The sequence below is a fragment of the Pezoporus flaviventris genome, unplaced genomic scaffold, assembly GCF_033815535.1.
Source record: "Pezoporus flaviventris isolate CSIRO_AGI_PZ_B2104156 unplaced genomic scaffold, CSIRO_AGI_Pfla_v1 ptg000097l, whole genome shotgun sequence".
NCBI classification, from domain to species: domain Eukaryota; kingdom Metazoa; phylum Chordata; class Aves; order Psittaciformes; family Psittacidae; genus Pezoporus; species Pezoporus flaviventris.
Genome location: NW_026892645.1, coordinates 5,124,906 through 5,142,411, shown reverse-complemented (window position 1 = coordinate 5,142,411; position 17,506 = coordinate 5,124,906). Strand labels below are relative to the sequence as shown.

At 42.1% G+C, this 17,506-nt stretch overlaps 1 protein-coding gene across 4 annotated transcripts in view; it reads left to right on the top strand.

Moving 5' to 3' along the window:
• Window positions 1-17,506, top strand: part of NUP214 (nucleoporin 214) — a 43,644-nt gene that overhangs the window by 16,513 nt on the left and 9,625 nt on the right. The window contains exons 19-31 of one of the 4 annotated variants that reach the window (XM_061476694.1): window positions 484-666; window positions 1,151-1,236; window positions 1,338-1,421; window positions 1,752-1,988; window positions 2,733-2,894; window positions 3,786-3,894; window positions 7,035-7,110; window positions 7,810-7,918; window positions 9,076-9,181; window positions 10,841-10,914; window positions 12,707-14,458; window positions 15,954-16,024; window positions 16,525-16,678. In XM_061476694.1, the coding sequence (XP_061332678.1) occupies window positions 484-666; window positions 1,151-1,236; window positions 1,338-1,421; window positions 1,752-1,988; window positions 2,733-2,894; window positions 3,786-3,894; window positions 7,035-7,110; window positions 7,810-7,918; window positions 9,076-9,181; window positions 10,841-10,914; window positions 12,707-14,458; window positions 15,954-16,024; window positions 16,525-16,678 (3,203 nt within the window). Of the gene's footprint in view, window positions 1-483; window positions 667-1,150; window positions 1,237-1,337; window positions 1,422-1,751; window positions 1,989-2,732; window positions 2,895-3,785; window positions 3,895-7,034; window positions 7,111-7,809; window positions 7,919-9,075; window positions 9,182-10,840; window positions 10,915-12,706; window positions 14,459-15,950; window positions 16,025-16,521; window positions 16,679-17,506 lie in introns of all 4 variants that reach the window. The other 3 variants (XM_061476692.1, XM_061476693.1, XM_061476691.1) reach the window with 3 other exon arrangements.

The following is a 17,506-nucleotide window of genomic DNA, read 5'->3' as shown; positions in this document are numbered from 1 at the left end:
TGTCAGTGAACGTGGCGTTATTCTCGAATCAAACAGACAAAAACCCTTTTCTGTTTAACAGTATGATCTTTTACAAGGCATCTAGGAATGAAGCGTGACTAAGACACCTAATGGGAGCTATAGGTTCAGGCTGTTTGGCTTCATGCATGCTACAAGCTCTGCATCTTTGTGTACAGCGTAAATAGTGCTTATAGAAAAAAATGTAAGCTTTGTAGAAACCATTCATTGGTGGTAGCTGCTGAAACCTTTCTAATAAGTAAAACATCTGAAATTAAATGAGGTAAACTAATAAACTTGCAGCATATCCAAAGGAGAAATACATATTTGAGATGAACTGAACTGCTTTGGTGTCCAAAGCAAGGCACGTTGGATCGCATGGAGTTTAAGTAGCTAGTACCACTAAACTACTTTGTGTATGCATGCCTGCTTGTGGCCAGATAATAGAGTGGTCCTTATCCCTGTCTCTTGATCTGGTGTCTTAAGGCGTCTCATAGTTCCTGAGAGGGAGACCTTGTTTAACACCCTGGCTAATAACCGGGAAATAATTAACCAGCAGAGGAAGAGACTAAACCAGCTCATAAACAGCCTGCAGCAGCTCCGACTTTATAATCAGACATCTCAGTGGAGTGTTCCCAGTGATACATCTTCTCTTAGCAGTGCTCAAAGGTATGTGAAACACAAGTTCCTGGGTAGTGTTGACACTCCTTCTCTCTTTCCTCCAGCAATATGCAAGGGTGCATCTTCCAAAGAGTGCTGTTTGTGGATGTGGTATTGGAAACAGGATGTCCTAAAAGTCATACTAAATTATGCCCATGTAATAGAGAAGCTCATGGGTTATGTTGTGTGGTTCACTCTTTGATGCTTATCAGAAATTTCCCCTACAAGTTACAATTTTTATGGTAAACAGGACAATAAAGCCTCCTACCTCAGGGTACTGCTGGCTGTCTGAATTCAGGGGAGGAAGAAGAGAATGGCTCTTAGAGTTCCAAAATAAAGATGCATTTATTTAAATAGCAAAGTATCTAGAGGTGCCAGTTGCTCTTGTAGATAAACTAATGGTTCCAGTGCCTCCTTTTGTCCCCCTTTTGTTTCTGACTGGGTTGGTTTCTTTCTGCTGATCATGGTTTTTCACTGCTCTGTCTTGTCCCAGTTTTGACAGTGACCTTGAAAGCCTGCGCAATGCCTTGTTGAAAACTACCTTGGAATCACATGCCAAACCTCTGCCTAAAGTACCTGGTAATTTATTCTTTTTTCCTGCATTCACACCATAAATGTGAATCACTTTGGTTTTGGCTTGCAGTTTGATTATAGGCTAATAGCTGTCTTTGCTTTTCCAGCTAAGTTATCCACTGTGAAACAGGCACAGCTGAGGAATTTCCTAGCCAAGAGAAAGACTCCACCAATTAGGTCTACAGCTCCAGGTAAACCTTTAGTTGCCATAGAAGTCTGAAATCCTTTCCAGGAGGGTGACCTACCAGCTGTGGGAATCAGTCCTGAAATTACCTTTTGGATTCTAGCTCCTCAATCCCTATTTTTCATTTCCTGTTCCCTTATCAGCTGTCAGTAAGTTTCCTTCAGTTACTGTCTTATCAAAGACATCTTTTTGTCACAGTTAAGAATCCTGTCAATGCAGGATTAAAACAAGCCAGTAGAAGAGCACCCTAAGATAGAATGTCTCTGTTTTGGCCGTTAGGCTGGATGGTTCCCTCAACTTTTAACACATACATGTGATTTTGTTTCTGATATTGCAGCGAGTTTATCCCGATCTGCCTTCTTATCCACAAGATATTATGAAGATTTGGATGAAGTCAGTTCAACATCCTCAGTTTCCCAGTCACTGGAGAATGATGATTCACAGGCAGTGGATCAGGAAGAAGAGGCTGCTCCAGTCCAAGTCCCTCGTCATGCTCCTGTGGTCCGTACTCCCTCTATCCAGCCTGGTTTGATGGCACAGTCTCCATCCTTTGGGAAGCAGCAGCTCTCCCTGGGTACTTTGCGTGAGTTGTTTTTGCGGTGTCTCTCCCCTGTCCTGCACGTTTATCTCAGTATCTTTAACCACTGTGTCCATTGCCAGTGCTTCAGGTCCTGGAGAAATGAGGCTGCAGCATGCAGGTTTACATTGCCAGGTTTTTAGAAGCAGTTAGCAGACAGGCGTTGTAACCTCATGAACTTGACCTGAAAGCACTAAAATGTCTTGACTTATTGGCTGTGTTTTTCTGATAGCCTGTTTCTTTCAGCTAGTACTGACCATAGGTAGCATTGTCTTCCTTTAGTAACTTGCCTTAGGTGTATGCCATTATTTCTTTAAATAACGCCTAAAGACCAGGACACTGAAGTACTACTACATTTGGTTGGTGTGGCCAGAGTTAGGAGTTCTGAGCCCAGTGAGTCACAGTAAGAATTAAATTTGTATACTGTCAGTTTTCCTTGTGTGAGAGATCTTTTTATATTTTCAATCTCTGTATCCAGAGAGAAAGATATGGTGTCAGCAGACGTGTCTGTAACGGCAAACTGGAAGTCATTGAAATAATAACTATTGAGACTTCCTTGCTTGATTCATTGGGATATACAGAAACTGCCAGGGACAGATTGTGTTGATTGTTTAAAAGCCCTGCAGTCTTGTCAGAAGGAAGCTGTGTGCTTAGAGGAAGTGTAATTCAGCAAAGGCTTTCAAGTGTCTCTGATCTATAGAGTTATAATGAACTGTAATATTTTTGTTTGCTTGTTTTTAGTGTCTACATCTCCAAACCGAATCATACCGCAAGGGGCAGATAGTACGATGCTTGCAACAAAGACTGTGAAACACGGAGCCCCTGCTCCCACTGTCACTGTTCCAGCACCACAAGCAGCTGCTGCTGCAGCTCTTCGGAGGCAGATGGCTAACCAGTCCCCAGGTAAAAGGATGGCTAATTGCCTAAGTGATGTCTGAACAGTTGAATGTGGCTTTCACAAGAATTTATCACTCTCAGAGGAGAAGGTCATCAAAGAAAATGTGACACAGATCTGTATTTGTTGCACCTCTGAGTTATCCAGTGTTTCTTTGTCTTCCTTCTTCCTTTAAGCCTGAGAAACTCCCACCTTGGGTTTCTTCGTACCCCTACTCATCTGTGCAGTGGCAGAAATGTCGATAACTCTCAGGAGATCTTAGAGTAGCAATTGATCTGTGTGCCAGAAACTGCTGGAGAGGCACTGGCCTCTATTAATAACTGCTCATTATTAGCTAGGCAATTAAAGATCTGAGCTGTAAAACAATTTTAATATTGAAAAGCTGAAGGTGAACTATTGAATTAAGCCTTGAATCTTCTTGTAAGGTTTTGAGTTGACAGGAGAAAGGTTTCCCAATTTAAATTCTTCTTGTTTGGTTCTAAACAACACTGCAGCATTGGTGTAGAAAAGAAACAAAATTCAGTTACTAGTAGTTTATTTTCCGTGCCCAAAGAGAGCTTAAGTGTAGGAAATGGACTAGTGATATGAATTCTGGTGGAGGCCAGGTGTAACTACACAGGCCATGTCTGTAAACCTGGGATGTTGCAATGTGGGTAAGGAAAAATTTGTAAGAATAAATAGGTTTGGTCAACTAACAATGAAAAATCTATCAACTAGATAGAAAGCTCTCTGCTGCTTTGGTGTCCACTCAGAAGGCTGACATACCAAACATTAGCTACACCACATACCTTCTAGAAACCTGGATGGGTTTCTTCTGAAGTTACTCATAGGCAACCTATTGAATGAAATGCTTAATATGGAGAACATCTTTATCCGTGTTTTTTTCCTTTTCCTTAAAGTTGTAAGCACTTCCTTGACTGAATCAACCCTGAAAAACGTACCTCAAGTGGTGAATGTGCGAGAACTCAAGACTAGTGCATTGACTCCAGCTGTCTCTGCAGTCATAGGGTGAGTGGGTGCTCTCCTTCTTTCTGGTAGCTTTGGATAGCACTTGCAGTAGAGCATGTCTGCCGATGGGGAGCAGTAGTAGTGTTTTACATAGTCTGACAATGTAAGACCTAAAGTAGATGCATTTAGAGAAGAGTATTGAGTTTGTTGAATGAAAGGAAGAAATACTTTATTTCCAGGTCATTTAAGGATTTGCTAATGGCTTGTCCTGAACAAATGACAAGACCAGTGTTAACCTCCTTCTCCATTAGTCTGTGAAATGTGTTTTAGTGCTGCCTCTCCTTTTGGGATCCAGTGGTTTCACTGCTAATATGTACTTTGTATCCGGTGCCTCTCCAGTCACTACCTCTGCTCTGCCCTTCTGTGTGGGAAGTGCACCCCTTTGTCGCTGAGTGTGGTCTGTGGCCTTAAGCTGTCCAGATGTTGTTCCTTATACTTCATCATCCATTACAGAGAAAAACTTCTCTGGAGTTATGCCTCTTCTGTGTGTCCTCGGATTCACCCGCTGGGGGAGGGAGAACTGTGCTGTGGCTTTTCTGGATATCAGACATCAGAATTTTGACTGAAGGGTTGGGTGTCACTAGGGGCTGATCTTTGGAAAAATACGGAGCTGCGAGTCTGTCTTCCTCACAAGTAAATGATGAATGTTGCCTTTAGCATTTAACCTTGAATTTGTAAAGGCTTCGTGTGAGTTAGCTGTAACACTTGGCTTTCCTACTTCTGTCTCCTACAGACAACAGCCAGCTCAGCTCATTCTAGAGATTTCTGTCTTATCACCAGGCTTTTTCACCAGCCACAGAACTTGTCCCTTTCTCTGTCCTTCTCATGACCTTGAAACTCTTTGCTTGAAGTTCCTACAGTTGCTTAAAACCAAGATAGTGATTGTCCGTTCTGGGGCTGGGGAGGCAAGGTCATCACTGAAAAGTCAGAGCAAAATTGGGCTTCCTGTGTAAATAAAGCAGGAGAAACTCACCACATATATTTGACATGTCCACGTGGAGCTGTAAATGCTTTATCCATGTAACCGTGGGCTATACGTGCAGCTCCTGGAACAATTTCTCTTGTGCATCACTTGTCATTTTCTTACTTTGTGTATACCCTCCATTGTCAAAGAAAAAAAAGTGATTTTTCTTTGATGCAGCTTTTCAAAAAGGGGAACAGAGTCTTGCAGTGCTGGTACTCAGCTGCTGACCTTGACATTTACTTCATGGCTTCTTCTGCATTTTAGTTGGGAAACAGTTTGGGAGCCTTTTGCTATTTTATTTTCTCCTGAAAGTGATGAACTGAGAGGGGGAAGGGCAATGCTACATCTTTTGAAATGAAAATTTGCAGACAGCTCTGCTTGGAAGATTTTGCTAAAAGCAATGTTGTGGCCAGGAAGAGTTCTCCACTCTTAGTTTCATCAGAACTATGATAAGGAAAGTGAAGAGTACTGGCTGTACATAGACAAGGACAAAAGCGAGCAGTATGTCTCTTGAGTTAAACTGTAGTTAAAGACCTGTCTTTCAAGTCATTTTAGACTGACAGTATTGATTGATCTCTCTAATTTATAGAGCACCAGCTAGCTTGATATCTTGAAGGCTTTTTACAGTCTTATCTTACAGCTGACCTCATAAAAATGTACCCTCTAAAAAGTCTGCCCAGATGAACTATGCCTGCCAGTCAGGTTCAGCTCTAAAATAAAGAGCATTCACCCAGCAAAGTTAATTCATCTGGTTTTGCTGCTTCAGCCATCCTGGCTCTCTTCTGCTGCTGCAGCACACTCTTTGGGTTGTTAAGCAGTAACGGGTTTTCAGTCGTTATCAGTTGTTCAATGGCCTGTGGTGAGGTGTGTTGGTGGTCCCAGTCCAGTTACTTTATATATATAGTTTCCAGTGTAAAAAAAAAACCTCTTTCCATAACTGAAGTCAAACCCAACATTTTCATAGCCTTGTCAGAGAAGCTTGGGTTAGGTGGTCTTTATACTGATGAAAAGGTCTCACCTCACATGACTTTCACAGGCCTCCTGTTGGTTTATTCTTTGTTCAGGGTGCCTGTGAACTTGAAATTTACAGCTGTGCCTTCCCAGCATGGACTCTTTCCAGTGCTAATCTTGGAGTTTTTCTGGTTTTCTTTACTTTTGCTCTGGGTAGAGGGCAAATCTGGGCCATGCAACAGAGAGAGTGCTCATTGCTGGAAGGAAGGACTTAACAAAGCTGTTGAAGGCACAAAACCCTATCCAAGACCAGATGGCTATGCAAATTTATTGTTCCATGTGTGTATCCCCTTCCTTTGGAACATAGGAAATTTCTGAGTTAGCCCATCTCTGATCAAATAGTAAATGCAGCTTGAGAGTCCTCATGAATTAGGAGATGCACAGCTTCTGATGCCCAGATTCACTTACTGTCTGGGATTTGAACTTAAGCTTCTGGTATTGGTCTTTTAAGCTGCTGAGCCTGGTAAGCCACAGACCTGAGGAGTTGCTAAAACTGGATGGCTCATCCCAAGTTATGGTGGTTTGTTGTGTTAATGGCCCACAGCATGTAAGTAGGATGCTTCATCCCAGAAGTAGCTGCCATTCTGCAGCAATTGTCTGTGGGCTTTGCTATACGATTTATTTCGTGGTTAAAATTCCCAAACCTGTAATGTAGAATATAGGTTAATTTTATCACAGTTCTTGCCATGACTTATTAATGTTTATACTACACTTCAAAGACACGAAATGCTTCCCCCCCACACCCCCAGCTTTGCCTCCTTGCTCAGCATTCAGAGAGTTGCATGTACTTGTCTGGGCTCCACACTACAAAGGAAGCTTCTTAAATTTGTTATCCACTAGGCATAAAATTGTAATCCCCTTACCTGCTGATTTTTCATCAACTCCCTGTAAAATAGAAGGGCCTGACTCTCTTCAGAGACAAGAGTGTGTGAAGAAGGCTTGATCATTTAAGTCTAGGGCTTTAAGCACATTTGCAGACTTCCTTTGTTAAATGTGGCTGATTCATTTAAGAGGTTTATTCCCTAACCAGATTTGTTAGTTTGGGGTTGTGTGTGGAATCTTTAATAGCGGTGGTTGTTCAAGTGTTCTGGAAGCTGTGCTTTTGAAAGGTGAGGAAGTCCTCTTTTAAACTAGTCATTTAATGTTTGAATTTTTACTTTTGAAGGTCGTCTGTACCTCATTCTGCAGCCCAGGCAGTCCACCAAGTTTTGGCAACTGTTGCTACAAATCAAGCTAAACAGGTATCTTTATAGAACCCTTTCCCTATGGAATAGTGTACCTGCACATGCTCAGCACAGTTTGGGGGTGTAATTGTTGGTGAAGAGGTCATCTAAAAATGTCTCTTCACAGCTTGCCCTGCATTCCTGGCAAACCACTTATTCATCTGTGACCTCGACAGTGTGATACCAGGCACATCTTTGTTATGTCTTGCCTTTTCTTTCTTATGAAGGCTTGCAGCTTTCTAGTGGCCATAGCCTTGCAGCAGTAAGGGTAGCAGCTAACAACAAACAGTATTGGGTAGATACACCAAAATTTCACCAAGAAAACTTGAAAAAGTGCTATGCAATCAAGGGAGAGAGTAGTTTGTCTATGCTTTTGTTCTACTGAAAACATTTCTTACTGGTCTACAAGCTGCTAGGTTTTACATTCACACATCAATAAGAAACGCAGCAGTCTTTGTCCCCTGGAATCACTGAGCTGTTGCCCATGGAGGCTTACTGGCCTCTGCAAGAGACTTGTTCAAGAAGTTGAGTATTGACCCTGCAGGTAAGTGTTGGGGCATAATGGGCCTCAGATTGAAGAGCACTTCTAAGTGCTAAGCTGCCTTCCTCTGCTTAGTTCTTAAGTCATTGCGTGACTCTCGTGATACCAAACCAATGTCAGAAGGACCTTTGTTAATGGACAGACTGCACTGACCTGAAGTGTAACTGTGTTTTCAGACACCTCTATCAAGCTCACTTAAGGGACAGACTCCACCTTCCTCTGTGTGTGCACCCTGTCCCGTGGCATCTACAGCTGGTCCAGCATCTTCCAGCAACAAAATCTCAGGTAAGTTGTCTTTAGTGGAGATGGAAATAAGGCCTGGGTGTCTCTTGCTACCTATTAGGCTGCACAGTCCAGAGAATGAAGACACTGAGGAAAAAAAAATTGCCTCCACTGAGAGGTTGCTATGCTAATTTTGATGGTGAGAATTTGAAAAACCAAGGTACGGAAGAGCAGGAGGTTTGTTTTGCATCCTGCCCTATGTTTTGTCTCTGTTCCTGCACCTAGAATTCGGTGATAAAATTCCTTGTTCAGAGGGGACTGAGAATGTGTAACCCTTATCAAGAAATGTGGAAAGCACATTTACCAAAGTCTGCTGTGATTTGAAAGCATTGCCATTTTGTTTTTTAAACATGAAAATCATGCTGTTTTCAGACATGCTGGTTTGATTTCTAAGCACACAGCACCTTAGGAGTACCTGAACTAGCTTGAAACGAACAAATTCAGGTACTGGGTCTGTTGAGCGCTGAACTTCAAGGCCAGTTCAGGTACTGTGATCAGTTGCACACGGTTTAGAGGCTTCTAAGGAAAGGAGTATACATCATTCAGTGCAAATGGGGGAAGATGAAACACTTAAGGAAAGAAGGAATTGATTTTTAATGTGTATTAGATAATAATGCTTGCACTGGACATGGTTTTATAAGCTTCTTGCATAAATGTCTGAAATCCATCTCTGATCTTCTGTCTGTAATCCATGGATGTAGGTTGCCTCTTAGCCAGGGGTAAGAAGCAGTAAAAATAACTAGAAATCATTTGACTTGGCAAACACTTGTTAAATTTTGGTTTATTGAAAACATCAGCTCCTGAATTTGACAGCACTTCCTTTGTATTTGAACCATGTTTCAATGCGTTGATGAGAGATTTTAACAAGGATTTCTTGATTTTGTTTAATTTTTTTTTGTCAAGATGATGACACCTATCTTTGCTCTCATCTGGTATATATTTTGCCTTAATTCTTTGAAATAATGAATGTGTTCTCTGATCTACCAACAGTAGCAAGAATGTTGCTGTGTATAAATACCAGACCTGGCATAAGTGGCAAAAAGCTTTGTTTCCAGTTGATAAAATTGCTGACTGCATGTGCAAACTGTTCCTTCCTTTTCTGATAGCTAGATGACAAGATGTTTTTTCTCTTTTATAACACTTGTTCTTGTATCTTATAGGACAAGGGACAGTAAAAACAGTTACAGCTGTGACTTCTTCTACCGTGCCATCCATACAAGCAACAACTGCACAGCTTAACAAAGCCTTCTCCTTTTCTTTTGTGGGGTCTGTATAACATTAATATTTCTTTGTAGCTGATATTAAACATGAGTATTGGCTGTTACAAACATTAATATTTCTTTGTAGCTGGTATTAAGCATGAGTATTGGCTGTTAGACCAAGTGTTACTTAAAAGCTGCATAATACTGGAGAATGGCACCTGCAAATGTTAGATTGGGGGGACGTGTTGCACTAGAATTCTTGGAAAAGACCTTCTTGTTTATGGAATCCTACCTGAGTGAGGTCTGAGGGTCTGTGAGAATTTGACACAATATCATGTTCCTTTGAGATTTTTCAGTCTGTAACTTACCAAGAGTGCATAATGGCTGGTTTGCTTTTCAGGTTTATCTAGAGTGGACTATTAAACACATCATACGCTCTGTGTACTGCCGTTTCTCATCATTAGATGATGATTTGAGATTAAATTTCCAGTTAGGACTTGAAATTTGTACTGATGGTCAAACTTGCCGAATTATTTATTTCAGTATAACAAATGCCATGTTTTGGCTTGAAAAGTAGTCTGCTCATGAAGGTGACTAGGGAGTCCCCAAGCCATCTGGTGATTTCTGTTACATAACAGTAACACAAAACAAGGTATATGTTACGAACATGCAGTTATTCTGAAATCTCTCTTATAGAGTGTTTTTTCTTTTCAGTGATGACAGAAATATTTCTTTGATCATATCTCATGTTTGGGGGAGAAGGATGACTCCTTAGAAATGATTGTTTTAAATTCTGCATGTTTACCTGTCTGTTACTCAAGTGAATTTCTCATTATGAAGTGGCTAATATTAAATGTTTCAAAACACTCACACTTTAAAATAGCTGATTTCTTTCAGTCTTAACTATTTCTCTGCCAATTGGTCAAGTGGATGTTACCCAAATGCCTTGCTGTGCTCTTCACAGGGCTAAAAGAGTCCTTTTGAGAGATGGAAATTCAGATTCAAAGTACAAACAGACCCAGCCTTTGTCCCAGGCTGCAGGGCCTCAGTCTATAAATCATATGCTAAATACAGTGCCGTTGTCAGTCCTGTCTGTTACACATCCTGAATTCTTCATCAGCAGCTGGTCTTTGAGAATCAGAGAAAGTTTAAAAAGCCACAGGGAATGAAGGTCTCTGGAGGACCCCAGTGCTCATTTTGACAGATTACAGTTTTTTTGCAAGACAGTATTTTTAGTGTGAAACAGTCATGGAAACTTTTAATACCTGAATTGCTATGAGTGATCTCCTTTTTGACAGGTGGTAGTATCCAGTTATTCCCTATTGTACATACACTGTCTCTTAGCTTTTAGCTCTTTTAAAGTCTAATTGCCACTGTGGCTTCTGCTCTCACTAGTCTCTGAAAAGCAGTTAGGACTTGGTGCATGGTGTTCTGCTTAGCTGAATGGGGAGGGAATACACAGCAGAATAGAAAGAATTTGGGAGGATGAGGGGTGGTCAAAAGAACTTTGACTCTTTAACCCTCTAGAAGGGTTACAAATAGGAGACAAATAGAGCCCAGTCATGCTTCTCTCTGTTTAGTTGTTGGAGAAACTGTTCTCGTGCCTGAGCGTTGTACAAGTCTGTACTGGAAATCCGAGTCTCAGAGTTGTGTTAATCATGGGGTTGGAAGTTTCACCCCTTTGAGCTAAGTGTCATTCTTTCCCTTTCTCCTTTCCTTCTAGGTCTGGATTTAATTTTAGTGTTGTCACATCAGCTGCTTCATCACCGACGCTGCCCAGCCTGGCTTCATCACAAGGTTAGTTTGGAAGAGTGTGCAAACAATATCTCTTCGCTGCTAAGAGAATGCTTACTCTTCCTAATTTGTGTGGTTCTTGTTGTAGTTCTATTATTAAAATTGCAGTAGCTGCAGTAACATTACATATATATGCTGGATTATGCCCTGTAATGCACAGAAATCTAGGCCCACCTGCCTTTTAACTAAAAGTAAGCAAAATACTTGCTGCCAAGAACATCTAGGAGGGACTGGTTTATGAAAAGGATAACATCTGTAGTCATTTCCTCTGTTGTCTTTAATCTGTAGATTTGAAGTTGCCAAGGTGGTCTGATGCAGCAAGCTGTCATTAAGTGGAATGAGCTTTTAGTAATGGGAGGGGAATGCTTGGGATGGCATTGTGTTGCTTCTGAAATTGAGTTGACAACATATAGTCCTCTTTTCCTTTTCATAGGCAGACAATACGTGGTTTGTCTGGAAAAAGGGGACTGATACATCTGTTTTATAGTATTATTGAGGATTTCTGCCTCAAATATCAGTTTTGCAAAAGAGATTGGATGGTCAAAAAGTCATTTCCAGTATTACTGGTTACTTTAATAAGAGATACTACCTCTTCTTACAAATCTTGACTTGCTTCTATCCTTAGAGCATCACAGCCCCAGCTATGCTACTAGTACTCTCTTGGCCTTAAGCAGAGAGAATGAACTTGGCTTAAAACTTGAAGATTTGGTTAATGTAAAAGCTTAAGTAAATAACACTGATTAAAAGAGCAGTGGGAGGTGCAGGAGACAGACTTGTAAACCACAGCATTGTGCGAGGGCAGTTACTGCATGCTGCTCTGTGAAATGGTAGGAGCACCTTTGCCTGTGTTAGCTGGTGATGGAAAAAGAACAGAAGAAATTTCAGTGCCTCAGGAAGAAACAAATGCTACATTATTCAGTATCAGTAACTAGTATACTTAAATATACTTAATAGACATAGAGAGAAACACAAGGATAATACCAGCTGTGCTAAGCTTTTGCTTTTTGTTATTTAGTCTTCATGCATATTTCCTGTACCTTATCCAAATCAACACATAGTCCGAACACCAGTGCAATGTTTTCAAGTCAGAGTTTGGGTGCATTTGTTGCTCAGAAATGAAATTACAATGCCTCAAACTTGTCCAGTCTCCCTTGAAGCTTCAGCACTTTCACACAGTTAGACAGCAGTATATCTTGTAAGTGGGGCTGCTTTGGCAATTACATCTGAGAGCTTTTCTCTAGTCTTTCAAAGCTGAAAACAGGATGCATAGAAACTGGTTGATGGTCTATAAATAGTTGAATTTATAAAGAAAGATATGATTCTGTAGAATGCAGTGCCTGAAAGTATGTTTGTGACCCAACTCTGTTCTGAGCCTATTCTGCTCCCTACAGAGATTTCTGTAGTGAATGTCAGGGTTTAGCTGAACCAAATAAGGGGTGAAAATGGTGTTAACAGGAAATGGTCTGTAGTAACCAGGTCTTCTGTGTTTTATCAAGTTGTTGAAAAACACATCAGAGCTAAAGGCTGAAATTGTCTGTACTCAGAGGAGGATGGTTAAGTGGAGGCTATGACATGAAAGTAACAGTCTTTGTTACTGCAACCCTGTCCATAAAGGCTTCAGATGTCACTGTTGTCTCCTGAATGCACGTGGAAGGGGTTAGAGGCTTTATAGTTTTGAGGCAAGACCACTGTTTAGCCATCTGTAAAACACTAAAGCATGCTGTTATTGTAAGAATTATAAATGAGCTTTGCATACTGTAACTCAGTTTGTAACTTCTGTCACTCTCTCTGGCAGCCCCTGCTAAGGAGTCCACCCAGACCGACTCGTTTTCACTTGCTGGGGGTTCCAAATTTGGAGTAGCCCCTGAGAGCTCCTTCACTTTTGGGTCCCTCAAGCCAGCAAGTGCTCCAGGGGCCTTAGCAGGAAACAGCTCCTCAGGAGATGGTACCCAGCCAAACAAACCTGCAGCAACAACATCTTCTGCTCCATCCACAACGGCTGGCAAGTTGGATGTCCCATCTAAATCGGGAGATCACTTGTTTCAGAGCAGTATAGCTGGGGAAACTCTTGGGAGCTTCTCAGGACTACGGGTTGGTCAAGTAGATGATAATGCCAAAACCACCACTAAAGCACCACCTACCAGTGTTGTAGGAGCGCAGTCATCTAAGGTATCTACAGTACCTTCTGGGTTTACTTTTGGTGCTCCCCTGTTAGGAAAAACTGGAGAAGCTGCTTCAACCTCAGTCACATCAGCTGGCACAGCATCCCTGTCCATCAGCACTAGTGCCACAGGCAGTCTCTTTGGTAATGTCCAGATAACCAGCACAGGGTCCTCTGGGGTATTTAATCTTGGAAGCTCTAGTGGCAGCAAGCCCACCTTTTCATTTGGTGTTCAGCAAGCAAACAGTATGAGCACGTCCATCTCTACCCCTTCTACCTTCTCCACGTCAACGTCCCTCTCATTTGGAAATTTCTTGAGTTCAACACAAACTGCTGCAGCTTCTGCTAAGGGTGCAGGGGATACCAAATTACTGTTTGTGCCAGAAAAGCCATCTGAAAGTGAAGCTGTAGCAGCTGGATCTTCACCTCCAACAACACTCTCGCCACAGCCACAAATACAGCTTTCAGAGCCCATTAAAGAACCCGCTTTACCCCAGGCCACAGCTGGGGACATGGTCTCTGCAGGCTCTGGCACCACATCACCAGCATCTCCCCCTGATGCTGTTGCTGCTCCTGCCGCCACAAGTGATTTGAAGGCACCAGTGCCTCCTGCTGTTCCTGCAGCTGCCCCACCGGATCAGAATGTCCCAGCAGCAACTTCTGCAACAAACATTGCCTCTCCTGCAGAAGGCACAAGTGTGTTGGCTGCTACCTCTGATGCTACTACATGTGTTCAAAGTCCAGCTGTCGGTGCTCCTGTGTTTGCCCCCACTTCTGCAGGCTCCTCGGTGTTCTCTCAGCCTTCAAGTTCCAGCTCTTCTGGCTCAGCATTTAGCCAGCCTGCTGGTGATACAACTGCTGCTCCTTCCACACCACCTGTGTTTGGACAACTGCCAGCAGGTACCACAGCATCCTCTCCGTTTGGACAACTCACCACCAGTACCTTGGCCACTGCCACCGCTACTACACAGGCTGCCAGCTCAGGTTTTGGTACTTCTGCTTTTGGTACCACCACTACTGGGGGCTTTGGTCAGCCAGCCTTTGGACAAGCACCGACCTTTGGGCAACCAGCAAGCAGTTCTTCAGGTGGTTTTACCTTTAGCCAGTCTGGGTTTGGGGCAATGCCAGCCTTTGGCCAGCCAGCAGCTTCCACAGCAGCCTCAAGCAGTGGCAGTGTTTTTGGAGCACCAGCTAGCACCAACAGTGCCAGTTCCTTTTCCTTTGGACAGCCATCGGCCAGCACTGGAGGTGGGCTCTTTGGACAAAGCAGCCCTCCAGTGTTTGGGCAGAGCACTGGCTTTGGGCAAGGAGGATCAGTCTTCGGTAGCGCTGCCACCGTTACTACTACAACATCATCTGCTGGGTTCAGCTTCTGCCAAGCTTCAGGTAAGAACAAACGGAGGGAGATGTGATATCCCAGTGGTGATGTCTGGCTGAAGTACAGAGAGCACTGAGTCACTGGGGAAAGTAGGACATTTTTAGTGTCTTTTTTTATTCCCCCTATGGCACTTGAGGGTTTTTGGTTTGTTGGCTGGGTTTCTCTTCAGTTAGTAAGAAGAGGAGCTGCAGTGTGTGTATGAGGGGGAGGCTAATGCTGGAGACTAAAGAAGCTTTTGCTGTGCTTCACTCTTCATCAGTGGGCCTCTGAATGTAGCCTTGTCAATCCAATCTTGTATTCATTTTTATACTTACAAGTCTACCTTGACTTAATTTTGAATTATGAATTGTCCTGCCTGTACAAAAATAAGTGGGTTGGATTCAGCACAGTGTAAAAGATCTTAAACTAGTGTGCTGTTGTAAATTGTTACACTCAAGTGGCAAGACAGCTCTGAAATCATAATCAAAGCAATGAGTACAGATGCAGCACTTCTTCAGTGGGCTGCATAGAGTACAGGCAGCAGTAGATGTATAGCCAGGTAATGGTGCTATATCATTATTGGAGATGGCAGTAGATTTTAAGCCTTCCAAGTGATGGGTTAGCAAGGAACTAATCTGTTAAATCTGCTTTTGCCTTTGGAAACATCTCAAAATGAAATATAGCAGCAACATGAGCATCAGCTACCTTGTCTACACAGTTCAATTGAATACTTGAACAGACCAGGCCTTCTTTGTCAATCTCCTTTTGTTCTCCACATTGCTACAATATATTGTTGGTTTTTTTCCCAAAGCTTTGTCTGTACAATCTTCAGATGGCTCCCAGGGACAAGTGAAAAGTACACAGTAATAATAGAGAACATGTATTTCCAAAGAAGAAAAACTAATTAGGCTCATTTAATTAAAAATGATGGCACTGTAGGCAAACTGCTTGTTCATTTTAACTACAGTAACAGAGAATACTTAAATAGGGGGAAGTGAACTCTGCTTGAGAAAGGTGTTCCTAATTATAGAAATGAAAGTTTTACTACAAAATGCACATTGAAGTGAACTGGAAAATGGAACATGGAGTTCTTTTTCTAATCAAAACATTTCATTATCTATAACAGGAATCTTTAGGTAACAAAGCTTCTTACGCAAGCGCAATCAAAACGCTACAGCGCTTGTTCGTGACATGGAGGATTATTATAGCCATGTTAACAGAAATCCAGTTCTCTTATATTGTTAGCAGCAATGTCACAATTGGCCTTTTGTTTTCTGTTTGGTTTTAAGTTGGCCAAAGAGAAAAGGAGACTGACTTTCAAATAAACTCTCAATGGAATTTACCATGTGTGTGTTGGTACATACTTTAAATCTGTCTAACCCAAATATATTTGGTAACGGTGTATCCTGTGTTTTGGTGTAGGAGACCTGTCCTCTCCCTGCTCTGGACTAGTGTCACCTCCCTGAATTGTCTTACACCCTAGTAATAGTCATGATGGTTTATTTTCCTTTCTCTTCTTAGCAGGTTTTGGTTCCAGTAACACAGGCTCTGTGTTTGGGCAAGCAGCTAATACTGGAGGCACCGTCTTTGGCCAGGCAAGTACTTACTGCATTTGTAGAAACATGAGACTGTTTATGTAGAGTGGACTTGTTCAGGATTCCCTGCCTATTTCTGGTAAAAAGGTATAATTTGACATACTCAGTAAAAAGCATCCCAGACTGTACTGAAAGTATTTGCTATTTTAGTGGGCACCAAAGCAGCATTTGAGCAAATGTTTTCCAAGGAGCACGAGGGATAAATGTTTTATCACGTGCAGGATAAGATAAGACATGTGGAAAGTCACCTCCTTTTATTCCATGCCAAGTGGACAGTGGAGGGTAAGTTTCAAAGACATTATTATTCTGTGTCACAGACAAGGTTTAAGACAGACGTGAATAAGATTTCACTGCATTACCTGTGGGGATGTAATTGCTTTCTGGTTCATCAGCTCCTTCATACATCTAGAGGAACAGGCCAAACAGAAAGATCTGCCTTGGGAGCTTGTGGTGCTTTGACTTTGTTTAAACCCCTTTTTGTCCTTTTTGTGTTCTAGCAGCCATCTTCTTCCAGTGGAGGCTTGTTTGGAGCTGGAAGTGGTGGGAGAGGTGGAGGCTTCTTCAGTGGTCTGGGAGGAAAGCCAAGTCAGGATGCAGCCAATAAGAATCCCTTCAGTTCCTCCAGTGGAGGATTTGGATCTGCAGCTTCCCAGAGTAAGTGAACAAAACAAGAATACAAAATGTGCTGTGATTTCCATCTGCTTTTGGGATCCCATCTGCTTTTCTGCTGTTAGTCATGTTTGAGTAAATTCTGTGTTACCATGAAAGGCTTCTAGGGGGTAACAGAGACAGATACTACGCATCATGTGTAATCTGGAATTTTTCTTTTAGGTTTATGGAGAACAAATAGGGAAGCCATTGAAACTAAAAAGCAGATGCAGCAAGCGAGAATAATATCTATATTCTGTAGGGAATTTGTGGCCAAATGCTTCTTTAAAATGGAATATTCTAAATTCTTGTCACTGAATTTCTGCTTCCAACTTGACTGGAAGTTAGAAAGCTTTAATTATTTTTAACCTTCTCTAACTCTGGGCAGTATTAATAATCTAGGTTCAAGAGAAACCAAGCTAACAAGTATGTGATGGGTAGCAGTATCCTCAGCTTTGGCCCCGGAATGACTAACACATATGGATAAGCTCTCTGTCTGTCATTTTTTGTATATAGGAGGAGATGTGAATTTCTTCAGTCACATGGATGTAAAGAAAAACAAATGTGTGCAGTGGCTGGTTTGGGGATGTAGTCTGTTTTGGCAAGGAAGCAGAATTAATCAGTTTTTACCCAGATTTGATAGGCAGGGTGGGTCTCTCACAGGTAAACTCGTACAAGGAATTGTGTTGAAGCCCTCTTTGGGAGGAGGGACTCATCCCTTGTCCTTTCTTTTGCTCCAGTTGTCAGCTAAAAGGCATCAGTCCACATGCGTGTGTTTGCTAAATCAGTCTGCATGTGAGGTGCCACACCAACCCTCCCACATGTTGCTTCTTG